The sequence below is a fragment of the Phyllobates terribilis genome, unplaced genomic scaffold (assembly GCF_046119375.1).
Source record: "Phyllobates terribilis strain yellow unplaced genomic scaffold, ASM4611937v1 Scaffold_3__8_contigs__length_932513732, whole genome shotgun sequence".
In the NCBI taxonomy this organism is placed as follows: domain Eukaryota; kingdom Metazoa; phylum Chordata; class Amphibia; order Anura; family Dendrobatidae; genus Phyllobates; species Phyllobates terribilis.
Window position 1 is genome coordinate 546,260,672 of NW_027362763.1, and position 15,163 is coordinate 546,275,834.

The following is a 15,163-nucleotide window of genomic DNA, read 5'->3' on the forward strand; positions in this document are numbered from 1 at the left end:
TATCTGTAGATTTTTGCGAAAATTGGCTTGAAATTAACAAGGTATAGCGCACACAGCAACAGCGGTGCCGTCTAACACGCAGCTGCAGCAGTGAGAAAATGGTGGCGACGGGGAAAATGGCTGGGTCTTATAGGGCAAGGACATGTGACATACACTGCCAATGACACATTCCCTTGCTTGTGTGAATAAAAGCAGTTCGCTCCGTGTGTGCGCTGCTGATAGGCTGACAGATTGCACCTCCCCACTGTAAATGCGAGAAAGAGAAAAAAAAATGGAGATCTTCATTATTTCTGCAGAGATCCATCCCCTGCCCCTCCCCCCGCCCCGCTGTACCCTCAAACTGCGTATTAACATTAATTTCCAGCATTACTGAGAAAAAATCCAGTTATGATTTAGGTGCACGAACAGTTATCGAACATAACCTCGAACAGCCAAATTTTTTTCAAATTGTTCGTGTTCGCCGAACGGCTCGAACACCGCCCAAAACAGCTCGAATTTGAGATTGGCGAACAGTTCGAGTCGAACACCACTCATCTCTAGTGTTTATATCAAAATTAATAAGTTAATAACTGTGTGCGATGATAACATAATTAGTACCCGGTAGAAAAAGAAAAGAAAAAGACGTTATGATTGTGGACAGTGAACAGCCAGAACTTTTACTGTAAAAAGTTGGCACTTATTAATGTGTTTCTTATTGGTTTTATGGGCAACTGAACAAAAACCCGTTTGGAGTGGGCGAACACGTGGTCCAACTAGTGAATCAGCTATGTCCTGCACCCACGTCCAGGGCCTACGTTGGGAGTTTTAGGATGGGTCCCCCATATTGCACTTGAAACAATGTGATATGGACACCCTGGGATCTCACAGGAGCCTTCTGAACTTGCTTGAAAATGTGTTATATAATATATAATATAATGTTTTATATTTGAAAGAATGTTATTTAAAGTGATCTAATATTGTTTTATATACCTGGTAGTCTTATGCAACGTTTTAGAAAAAGTGCCTCCCATAAAGGGAAGAAAAAGTTATTTATTTACCGTTTTTACCTGTGAATGCATTCTAAAAATTTTGAATGTCTTAAATTCTTGCTTTTTTTTACTCTGTTCCAGCCCGCGGACGTGCTGTGTTTAACGGGGGGTATAAGGTGCCCATACGGGTCCAGTCGCCACAGAGGTACTGCATCTCAGCCAAAGGTGTGGTACCCCACTCTCGGGTAAGGAGGGAGCACTACCCGGGACCCACACACCCACATCCAACACCACATCACTCCTGTAGGGAAGGGCGAGACTGCTCCTGAGGGAGAGCAAAGTCCCTGTCCCTGTCTGGAGGAGGGAACTAGGTAGAGGAGGTAGGTGGTTGAAGTAGTTTAGGGGAGCACACAAGGAAGGCCTGAAGGTAGAGGGGACCACTATGCCAACAACAAAGCTACCTCTTTAACTGCCCTGGAGCCTAGCTCTACCCGTGGAGAGCTGAACTATCTTTGCTGTGTCACCAACGGCCCCAGTTGATCTGAACAGCAGCGACGGCTACCAATAGCCGCATAGCACGGGTGGCGTCACAAAACTTTATCCCCAAAACTTTATTCCCCTCTGTTATTGACCACCCAGGGCCACGGACTGGGTCACGCCACCGAGACTATCCCAAAAGAACCAACCGGCCCAGCGCCGTCACATGGTACCCCTCATCCCTATTCTGGTAAGCATGGTACCCCTCATCCCTTTTCTGGTATGCATGGCACCCCTCACCCCTCAATCCTGGTATGCATAACACCCCTCACCCCCCAATCCTGGTATATATGGCACCCTTCATCCCCAATCCTGGTATGCATGGTCCCCTCACCCCCAATTCTGGTATGCATGGTCCCCTCACCCCCAATCCTGGTATGTGTGGCCCCCTCACCCCCCAATCCTGGTACGCATAGCACCCCTCACCCCCGAATCCTGTTATGCATGGTACCCCTCATCCCTATTCTGGTATGCATGGTACCCCTCATCCCCAATCCTGTTATGCATGGTACCCCTCATCCCTATTCTGATATGCATGGTACCCCTCATCCCTATTCTGGTATGCAGAGTACCCCTCATCCCCAATGCTGGTATGCATGGCACCCCTCATCCCCAATGCTGGTATGCATGGCACCCCTCACTCCCCAATCCTGGTATGTATGGTACCCCTAATTCCCAATCCCAGTATGCATGGTCCCCTTACCCCAATCCTGGTATGCATGGTCACCTCACCCCCAATCCTGGTATGTGTGGCCTCCTCGTTCCCCAATCCTGGTATATGTGGCTCCCTCACCCCCCAATCCTGGTATGTATGGCACCCCTCATCCCTTTCACGCAGCACACATACAAAAAAAACACTTATACTCACCTTTCCTCCCTGTGCTCCAGCGCTGCTGTGTCCTGTTCTGCCAGAGGCCAGGGGAGGAGTGTGGCGCCGGAGTATGCGCGTGCCCATACCACGCTGTCCGGTGCCATTTTGCTGAAGACACACTGCAAATGTGTCTTCAGTAATATGGCGCCGGATAGCGCTATTCGCATCCGCCGATTCCGACGTCTTCATTCCTGCCCTAGTCTCCGGCGAGAAGAGAGGCGCCACGGCAATGCTCCTCCCGTTCAGGTAAGTATGTAAGTATGGTGCCGGAGATCGCCGTATGCGTTCAGTGTCTACGCATACCGCCATCTCCAGCGCCATACACACTCCTCGTACCTGTAACGGCTCCATGCGTTCTTCTGTCTGGAGCCAGACTGAGCAGGCGTGTCGTGCTTGCGTGTCTCAGTTAGCATCTGGAAATCTGTGGTGTGTCCAGGTTGGGACAAGGAAGCAAGAGGAATCTAGTAAATGTTAGAAGGCTCGTTACAGAGGATCATTTAGAGAATTATTTCTTTCGACAAATTGTGGAATTTTTTAAACAATTTACCGTATATTCTTTGTACAATCTTTTCAAAATACATCTATCAATATCGGACTGAATACAAGCAGATATTATCAGGGAATTGGCAGCTACTAGCAGCCTGGAGCAGGCCATGCCCCCGTTGTGTGACGTAACGTCCCAGAAGGGAGGAAGAGCACCAAGGAGCAGCTCCAGCATCACAGAATTACAGCTCCTGTTAGGATGGAAAACAGTCCTATACATGTTATCTCATTAGTTCATGAAAGTATGAGCATTATGGTAATTTTTTATCTCCCTGGAGTACCCCTTTAAAGTGGTTGCATCATGGAAAACATTTATGACCTACCGCAATTAATTGACTGTGGAAAAGAAGAATACATCAGCTGGTGTAAGGATGTGGACTGTAATAAATTCACTGCTCTAACAGATTAATAGATTTCTCTAAACTATTATTTTTCACTTTCAAAGACTTATCCAGTTGGAGTGATAGATAAAATATAAATTTTTTTCTAAATTTTTTTAAATTTAAACTATCACTAATTTTTCTTTTAATGTTTAAGAATAAAAGTTATATTTTATCTTTCACTCCAATTGGACTAGTCTGTGGATGTGGACTGTAATGTCATCTTCCTGCCACTGAAGACGACAATAAAAGTGAATAGTGTCATGCGTTTTTGTGCATGCATTGCGATATGTGAAGTGTGAACTATGTCATGCAGTTTTAGGAATGTAATGTTTAAAAATGCGTAGTGTTTTAGGTAATGGTGCTATTGTGTAGGTGCTGTAAAGGTAATGCCAAGTGTGAGTAAGGTACACTCCAGCTCCAGTATAGGGTAAGCATAGAATAAGGCTTAGTTTAGTGCTTAGGATAAACATAAATAGTGACTGTAGGTAAGCTAGAACATTAGGATAAGAGACAGTTAAGTGTTTGGTCTAGCCCACAGTGGGAGTGTCACGGTTCCTCCACACAGTGAGTTATTGTTTTGCTGTCCTATGGAAGCTGGGTCATACTGAGTTGTCAGTGTTTTGATTGACAGCTCGGCTGTCCAATCTTGTGATGGGTGTGCTGAGCTGTTGGTGCTTTGATTGACAGGTGGGCTATCCAATCTGGGACTGGGAGGTGCAGGACTTTCTCCAGGTGTTTTCTGTTCTGGAGATTGTCCAAGCTATTTAACTGGGCTGTTTGCCTCTAATCCCTGCCAGATGTAATTTGTGTTTCCTGGTGAGTGTTTGCCTGATTCTCTTGTTCTAAGTTCTGATATTCCACTGCCTGACCCTTGGACCGTGTTCTGACTTTCCCCTTCTCTTGTCCTTTTGCTTTGATCAGCTATCTCCTAGTATTTTGACCCCGGACCATGACATGACTTACGCCTTTGTCTTTTCCCTTGGTTTTCTATGTGCTCTCTTGGTACTGACCCCGGAGTGTCTGACTTCTCTGCCTCACGGTCTGTCCATGAGTAGTGACTAGCTTCACAGGGAGGGGTTAGGGCCAGTCAAAAAGAGACTGCTTCCTGTTTCTAGAGGATAGTTTGTTTGCTAAGTGACAAGGTGAAGTTCTAGGTGCAGTGGACTAATAGCAGAAGCGAGTACAAAGTGTTCTGGGTGGTATGAGGCCTTCCAAGATTTCCTGCAGACATTCCTGCAACAACCGGAGCCTATGGCTCGATACATGTGCTATGGAGAGCACTTTAACCCCTGCGTACAGAGAAAGATGAACCTGGATCCACGTGAGGGAAAGGTAACGGATCTGGAATATACTGTGGGACTGAACGGAAATCCCTGGGGCTGACAGGATTAGTGGATGTAAGGATAGTTCAGGAAGAACGGAAAGTAAAGCGGGAAATGTACTGTATTACTGAAACAAGAAACAGAGGGTTCTGTGCCCTATACTGACTGGTACAATCTGATGAACTTGAACTGTCCAGTAAGTTTATGTGTTGAAAAGAATGGGACGTCCCTTGAGTTGTGTGTGGCTGTTCCTGAATATGGAGAATTGAAGACAGCAGAGGCCTACAGCCTACAATTTAGTGTAATGCACCCTATACAAGACAGCACACTGGAACTGGGACATGAATTTCCTGTAAAATGCCTGGGTGCCTTAAACAGGCAGTGTGACCACGGCTACTGCCCTCTGCCACCTTGTACTGGCCTTCCCAGCACTCAATTTTATCCAAGTCCTCAGGACGTGGGTACAATTGAATAATCAATAGTTGGCTCGCTGCAAATGAGACCTTTGGCTCGATCCCCGAAAGTTCAACACACTTCCTCTAAGTTAAAGCCAGTGTTTTCCTCAGGAGCAAGGCCAGAACAGAAGATTCCAGATCTTCATCGCTGAATGTCAGAATGGAACTTGGGAAAGGTGACTATTCAGTGCAACACAGTTTATAACTTAATTCTGGGGGCACATTATTTATCCTCATTCCCTTCTGCAGCATAATGTCAATTATAGTTGATTTTTGAAGACACAAGGTTTATTAAAATTAATTTTAGGGGGAACAGCGTATATTATAATTTATTTATGGCATTGCAGATTTATAATTCATTTCAAGGGAGACAGTTAAATTTATTAATGTAGCACAATTTGTTAGAATTTATTTATTGGACCATGATATGTATTATAATTTAATACAGGAGGTTTAGGGTTTAATAGAATTAATTTCTTGAGGCAAAGTATTTATTATTAATTTCTGAGGCACCATATATATTAGAATTCATTTTTGTGGTGCAGTCAGCATTATAATCCATGGTGGCAGAACAGCATACAGTGGTGGCCAAAAGTATTGGCACCCCTGCAATTCTGTCAGATAATACTCAGTTTCTTCCTGAAAATGATTGCAATCACAAATTCTTTGGTATTATTATCTTCATTTAATTTGCTTGCAAGGAAAAAACACAAAAGAGAATGAAGCAAAAATCAAATCATTGATCATTTCACACAAAACTCCAAAAATGGGCCAGACAAAAGTATTGCCACCCTCAGCCTAATACTTGGTTGCACAACCTTTAGCCAAAATAACTGTGAACAACCGCTTCTGGTAACCATCAATGAGTTTCTTACAATGCTCTGCTGGAATTGTAGACCATTCTTCTTTGGCAAACTGCTCCAGGTCCCTGATATTTGAAGGGTCCCTTCTCCAAACTGCCATTTTGAGATCTCTCCACAGGTGTTCTATGGGATTCAGGTCTGGACTCATTGCTGGCCACCTTAGAAGTCTCCAGTGCTTTCACTCAAACCATTTTATAGTGCTTTTGGAAGTGTGTTTTGGGTCATTGTCCTGCTGGAAGACCCATGACCTCTGAGGGAGACCCAGCTTTCTCACACTGGGCCCTACATTATGCTACAAAATTTGTTGTTTGTCTTCAGACTTCATAATGCCATGCACACGGTCAAGCAGTCCAGTGCCAGAAGCAGCAACGCAACCCCAAAACATCAGGGAACCTCCGCCATGTTTGACTGTGGGGACCATGTTCTTTTCTTTGAATGCCTCTTTTTTTTCCTGTACACTCTATGTTGATGCTTTTTCCCAAAAAGCTCTTCTTTTGTCTCATCTGACCAGAGAACATTCTTCCAAAACATTTTAGGCTTTCTCAGGTAAGTTTTGGCAAACTTCAGCCTGGCTTTTTTATGTCTCGGGGTAAGAAGTGGGGTCTTCCTGGGTATCCTACCATACGGTCCTTTTTCATTCAGACGCCAACGGATAGTACGGGTTTACACTGTTGTACAGGGCAGCTTGAACTTGTTTGGATGTTAGTCGAGGTTCTTTATCCACCATCTGCACAATCTTGCGTTGAAATCTCTCGTCAATTTTTCTTTTCCGTCCACATATAGGGAGGTTAGCCACAGTGCCATGGGCTTTAAACTTCTTGATGACACTGCGCACGGAAGACACAGGAACATTCAGGTCTTTGGAGATGGACTTGTAGCCTTGAGATTGCTCATGCTTCCTCACAATTTGGTTTCTCAAGTCCTCAGACAGTTCTTTGGTCTTCTTTCTTTTCTCCATGCTCAATGTGGTTCACACAAGGACACAGGACAGAGGTTGAGTCAACTTTAATCCATGTTAACTGGCTGCAAGTGTGATTTAGTTATTGCCTGCACCTGTTAGGTACCACAGGTAAGTTACAGGTGCTGTTAATTACACGAATTAGAGAAGCATCACATGATTTTTCAAACAGTGCCAATACTTTTGTCCACCCCCTTTAGGTTTGGTGTGGAATTGTATCCAATTTGGCTTTAGGACAATTCTTTTTGTGTTTTTTCATTGAAGACAAATTTAATGAAGATAATAATACCAAAGAATTTGTGATTGCAATCATTTTCAGGAAGAAACTGAGTATTATCTGACAGAATTGCAGGGGTGCCAATACTTTTGGCCACCACTGTATATAGAAATGTATTACTAGCTTAGCATTGTATGTTATAATTCATTTTAGAGACCACTACAAACAATTTATTTTAGGGTGCATGGTGAAAAACAAAGATCTATTTGTGGCAAAATCTGCAAAGGCAAGCCATAGTATGAAGAAGTCATGAAAATCTTGACCAGATGGAAAAAAAAGAATATCTTCCAATTAGAGAAGATGTCACTTGTGAGTTACAGAGCTGGAAGAAGTTGTGAAGGTCTGGACCAGATGGAGAAGAAAATGACAACTTCAGTTAGGGAAGTCGTCACTTGTTGTTTAATCAGGCCTGTACTCAGGGGTGGACTAGCCATTGAAGCAGGGGCGCACATGCCCCCCAGGCCGGTCCCAAAGCAGTCGTTCAGAGCCGCACAGCCCTCTACTGATTTAGAGGCTGCAGCTTGCACTGTATCTTAATGTGTACATATGCAGCACAGAGCAAACACTGCTCACCTCACGCTGACCTTCCTGTGAGCAGTGTGTGGGAGGTCAGACGTCACTTGATGTTGGTAAGTGTGGGGCCCGTGAAGTGATGGAGGTAAGAGATTTACACAGTTTCTACAGAAAGGAGGGGGCTGTGCCATGATAAGGTCTCACAAGTCCAGGGCCGGATACTGAACTTTATGGCTGCTCTGCTGAGGGAGGATCAGGGGATTTTATTATGGCAGTTTGCACCTTCATGCAGGTCGGGGTCAGGCTGTCAGTGTGCGATCATCGGCTCAGATCTGTATGAAGGTTCAAACTGCCCCAGATAATACAGCCACTGCAGACATGAGTATACAGACCCTGCACAGGACTGATCCTGCGGCTCATAGATTATATATACACAGCCTGCTATTATAACATCCTGTAACTGGTGCAGGATCAGTCCAGTGCATAAACCATTATACCATCTAATGTCAGTGCACAGTACAGTACATACAGTGCTGGTAGATGAGATACTGTGACTACAGACATCAAATGTAATACAGTATACACGTTGTTATATGTACACACACATATAGATGATAATATGTATTATAACATCTGATGTCTGTATCACTGTGTATCATATACCAGTCACATATTATCCTGTGCAAGGGCAGACATATCATTGGTGCATCCTGTGCAGTCACACAGGGGCCCAAGAGGTAAGGGGGCCCATTTCCACCTCCAAAATATGTGGAATTATGCATTATGATGAGCTACTGGACTGTAAAGGGCCCATATACTGCTCCTGCACAGGGACCCTCTTCTGTCTGTGTCGCCAGTGATCCTGTGAGCTGGATGTATACAAACACCTGATCTAATATACAGGATGATATCTGGCTGGTGTAATATCCGATGTCTGTAGTCATAGTGTAGTATATAACTGTCACATCCTATACATGACATTGGATGTCTTTAGTCACAGTATATCATACACAAGTCACATATTCTCCTATATACTGGATGTATACACTATGTACTGACATCCGATGTTATATACAGGATAATATGCAGCTGGTGTAATGTCTGATGTCTTTAGTCATAGTATAATATATACCGACATATATCCTATATACTGTATGTAATATACGTACTATATCCACTGACATCAGATGTTATATACAGGATAATATGTAGCTGGTGTAATATCTGATGTGTGTCTCACACTTTATCATATTCTAGTCATATATTATCCTGTATACTGTATGTGGTATACTGTGTGCACAGACATCAGGTGCATATACAGGATAATATGACTTATATAGCCTATACTGTATATACAGACATCAGGTGTTATACAGGACAGGTTATTCAAAGCTACCGCTTTGCAGTCATTCTACAATGGTCAGATGCAGTACATCTGTAATTACATTTTTATAACTTTATGTCCCCAAATTTAAACATCATATTTCATTAATGTATAGGAAAGAAAAAATATGAGACTATTGAGTCACAGTTAATGAAAGGTTTTCCGTTATCATAGATCTCTTCTTAACCTATCAATTAATAGTCTTAGATTATTTATTTCCTATACTTACATTCACCACCTTTACACTGAGTACATGTATTATTTTTAATACATTTTAGAGAAGTGTAGAAAAGCACAGCGTACCATGCTTTACTACACTTAAAAAAAAACATATACCCTGCTTACAGGAAATCTACCCCCAAAACACAATTTAAGCTACTTATACATTCCTACAGGGTATGTAGCCCCTATAAAACCCAATGTATAGATTTCACTTTTAAGGCTATGTGCCCACAATGCCGAAATGCTCCTGATTTTTCATGAGCGTTTCTGCATCTCCCTGGCAGAAAAAACGCATGCGGATTGTACATGCGGATTGTACATGCGGATTGTACATGCGTTTTTCCTGCCAGGGACATGCAGATGTGAAGCGTTCTTCACATGCATTTCCACATGCGGATTGTACATGCGTTTTTCCTGCCAGGGACATGCGGATGTGAAGAGTTCTTCACATGCATTTCTGCATGCGGGTTATCAAGCGCTTTCCAAACGATTTTAGCATCACCTGGAAAGTGCTTGACAACTTTGTCACACTATATAAATCCATGCAACCGGCATGGATTTATATAGTGTGACCGTAAAAGAATGGTAAAAAAAGAATGGTACCCGGGTCCGGAGGAGAGTCTCCTCTTCTCCAAACCCAGGTACCATCCGCACATTGAAACGCATGTTATCCGCATGTGCAGATGCAGTGATGCATAATCCATGCGTTCCAATGTAAGTCAATGGCGGTGAAAACGCCGTGTTTACGCAGAATAATTGGTAGTGCTGCGTTTTTTTCCGCAACGATAATCCGCAGCGGAAATTTCCGCAGCATGTGCACAGCACATGCGGATTATCATTGGGGAACATGGCAGGTCTTCTACCAAGCATTTTTTAAGCGTTTCTGCAGCGGAATTGCCGCTACTTAAAAAACGCACGGTGGGCACACAGCCTCAGGGCTCCTAGGAACAAAGGGAACCTGTCACCAGTTTTATACCTTATAGACCTTGCCCACCACCTTTAAATACATGTAAGCAGGTTTCCTACAGCCCCTTTCTACCCTCCTAGGAGCCTCTGCATACCTGCAGAAAAGTGTTTTAATTCATGTCCCACGCTGCACAAACCTAATCTCTTGCCAGGAAGGTATGTTCAGGATTTTGCTTGTTTCTTGCTGCATTTTTTTCACTGTTCTTTTGTCTCGTTATGCATGTACATAAAGTTAAGTGAAAAAAAAAAAATCTTATTCTATTTCATCAGGTTTTGGAACAAAAAATGCTGCAAAACCTGATACCTGCATTTTTGGTGCGTTTTTTCAGCATTTTTTCACTACCCATTAACGCTGAAAGAAGTGACGCGCTCTGTTGCACAAAAAAACATGCAAAGCGAAGAATATTGGTGAAACAAAAACCAATGTGTGTGCATGAGATTTCTTGAATCTCATAGACTTTGCTGGTACTGTAAAACGCAGCTGAAAATTTATATTAAAAAAAGCATAAAAAAAACGCAAAGTGTGAACATAGCTTTAAAGACAACAAACTATCTGTAATTGCATATGTGTGTACCATCCACATAACACACCAGTTTTCATTTTTTTAAAGCCTTGTTACCTTTCATTTATGAAGCAGCCAGAGTTAAATATGATACCGATGAGCCGCGACTCATGGGCCACTGTTGTGTGCTTGCCCCCCAGGCTAAAATTTGCCCGCCGGCCCCTGCCTGTACTACTTGCTATGTATGCATCATTTTCATCTGTGAAACAATAAATCTCAGCCCTTTCCATTGTTTAGTGCATAGTTTTAGCTATTGCCTCACATGATAGAAACTTCTATAAATTGTGTGAAGCTAACTCAATAATCCTTATATTTTATTATAGAATAGAAATAATTTCCATGACACGCTACGCAGCAGACAACCCTCGCACCAGATACCGAATCTGTTGTTGAAAATTTTAATTGCACCCCTGCCTTCAGTGAGACAGCATACCATAGTGACAACTCCATCATAAATCCACTTAATGTGTGAATCAATTTTATAGCACACGCTCTTTAAATTAGATTTATGTAACACCTGACCATCAAACTACAACCAGTTCAGCTGTTCATAGGATTCTCTTGTATTCTACATATTGTTAATTACTATCTTCAAAATGTCCATCTCTAGGAGTCAGTTCATGCTCCAAGTAAACTGCCATGCAGGGTTTTTCATTACCACATTTGTGCAGTGCATATTCACATTAACATCTGTATAGAGTCTGTTTCTTAAAAAAGTAGGTCTTTACACAACCCTTTTCCATTTTATTCTAAAGACTTCACAAAGAATAAGAGCATATATGACTTGTAAGAATGGTCACCTAAAGCTAAATACAGTATGGTCAAAACAAGAACAATTCTCTAATCCCAGCAATGAAACATAAGTAATTGTGCTAAAACTTGAGTTGATAAAGTTGATGTGCATGTGTTTTTTTCAGCTTAGTTAACTATACTATATGGAGCCATACAAAACCATAAAAATGCAAAATACATACATAAAAGTTGCCCTAAAGGTGACAACTATGAAAATGTTCCTTTAATCTTTCTGTAACACTGAGGGGGACAAATACTTTGGGCTCAATTCTTTAAGGCTGGCGTTGCGTACATTACGCCTAATTCTGTTATCTAGTGTGTGCCAGCATGATAAATTTTACTCCAGTCAGGGATCAGCATACATTTCTAAAGTTTCTAAGTTGCACCGCTAAGTTAATATAACTTTTCATGAATCAGTTGGGCAGGTATAAACACGTTCTGATCCAGCCCATGTCCCGCCAGTGATATACCCATATGTGCGTACCTAGCCAAAGCTGGCCCGGAAGTGTTGCAATATTTTTGGCCAACTTCTGACTTGTGCAGAACCAAGGCGGGAATCCTGGCAAACACATCTTTAAAAAAACAGGGCTTTTGTTTGCTGTTCTATTTCACTGGATGTTAGCACATTCAGGAGGATAAAAGAACCAGACTAAAATGCCTAGTAGTAGTAACTAGAAACACATGTCTATCCATTAAAAAAAAAAAAAAAACAACAGCAAATAATACTGCTTGTTTAATTGCATACAATAGGTTGGAACTTACTGTTCTCTGCAGCTCATTTTTTAGCTTTGCTGTGTTGGCTCGGACATGTGAACAGAGACATGTCTCTAGATTATATGCATGAAACTAAATTACAGATGACAGATCTATTGCAGTGCTGGAGGCTTCAATAAGACAGAAAAATAACACTATACTGATATGCTTTATATACAAATTAGATTACGCTGCCACTCACTGATCTCTGGGCGAGTGTGCTCTGTTCTAACTCTTACTGGAGACTTAATTCATTGACAGTTTTCTGACCATTCTTACTGACTACACACAATACAAAAGGAAGCATGGGCATAGGCTGCTATTAAGAATTCTACCCTGTATAAGGTATACACAGCATGTGAACTAAGTACTAAGAACACGTCAACAATTTTGTAAGTAAATATATTTTTAAAGGTGCTATTGACATGAAATTCTCACCAGATGTCGGTAACAGCCCATCCAATCCACTTAGGCAAAGAAATCAAACCATAGGTGTCCATATTTTAAGTTATATGAGCTTTCGCAAGACCTTTGCAAACATACTGATGGCATTGGTTAAGGAAGAATTTCTAAACTACTGATGGTTCCAGTGAGCACTATAGGGGCCATAATTAAGAATATTATTTCACCATAAACTGGCCCCGACCAGGTGCTCTCCCCAAGATTTCAAATAGAGGAGTGAAAAGAATTATCAGAAGAGTTATCCAAGAGCCAATGACCAACTGTGGAGAGCTACAGAAAGACCTAAAATCAGCAGGCATAATTGTTTCAAAGAAAACTATAAGTAATGCACACAACCTCCATGGCCTGTATGCACGCTCACCATGCAAGACTCCATTGATGAACACAATGCATGTTTAAGCGTGTTTAAAGTTTGCTCAACAACATTTAGAGAAGCCTGTGAAATAATGATAGAATATAGTCTTGTCAGCTGAGACCAAAATTGAACATTTTGGATGTCATAATACACACCATGGTTGGAGGCCAAAAGGCACTGCATATCACCCCAAAACACCATACCAACAGTGTCGTTTGGAGGTGGGAACATCATGGTGTTGGATTGTTTTTCAGAAAACTGCACTGGCAAACTTCAATTTTTGAAGGAAGGATGAATGGACAAATGCACTGAGACATTTTTGAAAAAATCTGCTGCTATCTACCAGGATGATGAAGATGAGACGAGGGGGGACATCTCAGCAAGACAGTGATCCCAAACACACAGCCAAGGAAACTTTGAGAGTTTTGAAAATAAAGCTGCTAGAATGGTCCAGCTAATCACCTGACCCGAATCCAATAGAAAATTTATGGAAGGAACTAAAGCTCAGAATTCATAAGAGCACATGGAAACTTCAGGATTTGAAGAGGGTTTGTGTGGAAGAATGGGTCAAAATAACACCTGAGCAATGCATGTGACTAGTTTCTCCATACAGAAGACATCTTGAAGTTGTCACCACTAACAAAGGCTTTTGTACGAAGTATTAATTAAATTTCAGTAAGGGTGTTCAATACATTTTTCCTGTGTCATTTTTCATTATTACACTTAATTTATGGACATGTATGGTTTGATTTCTTTGTCTGTGTGGATGGAACGGGTTGTTACTGACAACTGGTGAGAATTTCATGTCATTAGCAACTTTAGAAATATATTTGCTTAGAAAATGTCCAATACTTTTTTCACCTGCTGTATATTAACAACATAATTGCTACATTCTATTTACATATTCTGTATATATTCTATATATTTTTTGAATCAATGTTTGCTGAATTATTATTTTTTTTTGTATCAATGTAAAGTACTCACCTGTCGTTTTGAATGCTCACTGTATTCTCCAGGAAGGTTGTGCGCACTTTTAATTAAAGTTCTAGCAATATGATAATAGTAAACACTTATAATAGTCAGTGGAACAAGATAATACACCAAGAATATGAGGACAGAATGGATCTTTGGATGCATGTCATCATTTTGTGGATATGGGATACAAGCTGTGAAGCTGACATTGTCTGATCCGTTGATATGTGCCACTTCAGAAAACACTGCTTCAGGGACTGCCAAAAGCATTGAAATGATCCAGATGGCTGTCGCTTTTATACATGTCCACAGAACAGCACTTGATGTTTGGATGTCCATTGGATTCACGATAGCTTTGTATCTGAAACAGCAAGATATAAATACATGTAAAATATTGAGAGGGAAATGACCAAGTTAATTCTAACCTAGAAACAAGCATGATTTAGCCTGATACATGGCATTTTAGAACATAAAGAATATAAATAGTGTGGTTAAATGAGGATCTGCTCTGTATCTAATATGACATTTTTATGTAATGATATCAGTAGATAATAGTCCAAAAATAATTTGCTAATTAGTTTTAGAAATTTCAGGGATGTATTTTACAATAATCCATATTTAGTTTAGTATTAGGTTTTTTGTACTGAAGTGCATAAACCTATTTGCAATTCTGAAGCTAAATCTGTAAAGAGTAAATACTGTATGTTTTGTCCATTATAAATTGCCCCCTCTCAGTTTCAATTTTCAATTTTTATCCTTTCTTCCAAAATTGTTCATGATATTACAATTTTTTATTAATATAAGTCTTATTTTTCTATTCTTATAAATTGTCTCAGAACAGCCTTATTATTCTGCCTAGATCTCATGTGCTTTTATGGCACATGTCCTATTATATCTTTGAACATTAAAATTAATAGACAAGAATAAATTCAATAGATTTATGCCATTTTAATTTGAAAGGCTTGTGGCAGCTGTTAACAGCTCTCTTGGATTCCCTCTCAGGA

The 15,163-nt window shown here is 41.2% G+C and overlaps 1 protein-coding gene across 1 annotated transcript in view; it reads right to left on the minus strand.

The window, feature by feature from the left end:
- NMBR (neuromedin B receptor) overlaps window positions 1–14,517 on the minus strand; it is a 228,332-nt gene extending 213,815 nt beyond the window's left edge. Inside the window, exon 1 of the mRNA XM_073671351.1 lies at window positions 14,172–14,517. Within this exon, the coding sequence (XP_073527452.1) occupies window positions 14,172–14,498 (327 nt within the window). The 5' untranslated portion in view covers window positions 14,499–14,517. The remainder of the gene's footprint in view (window positions 1–14,171) is intronic.
- Window positions 14,518–15,163: the final 646 nt, after the last annotated feature.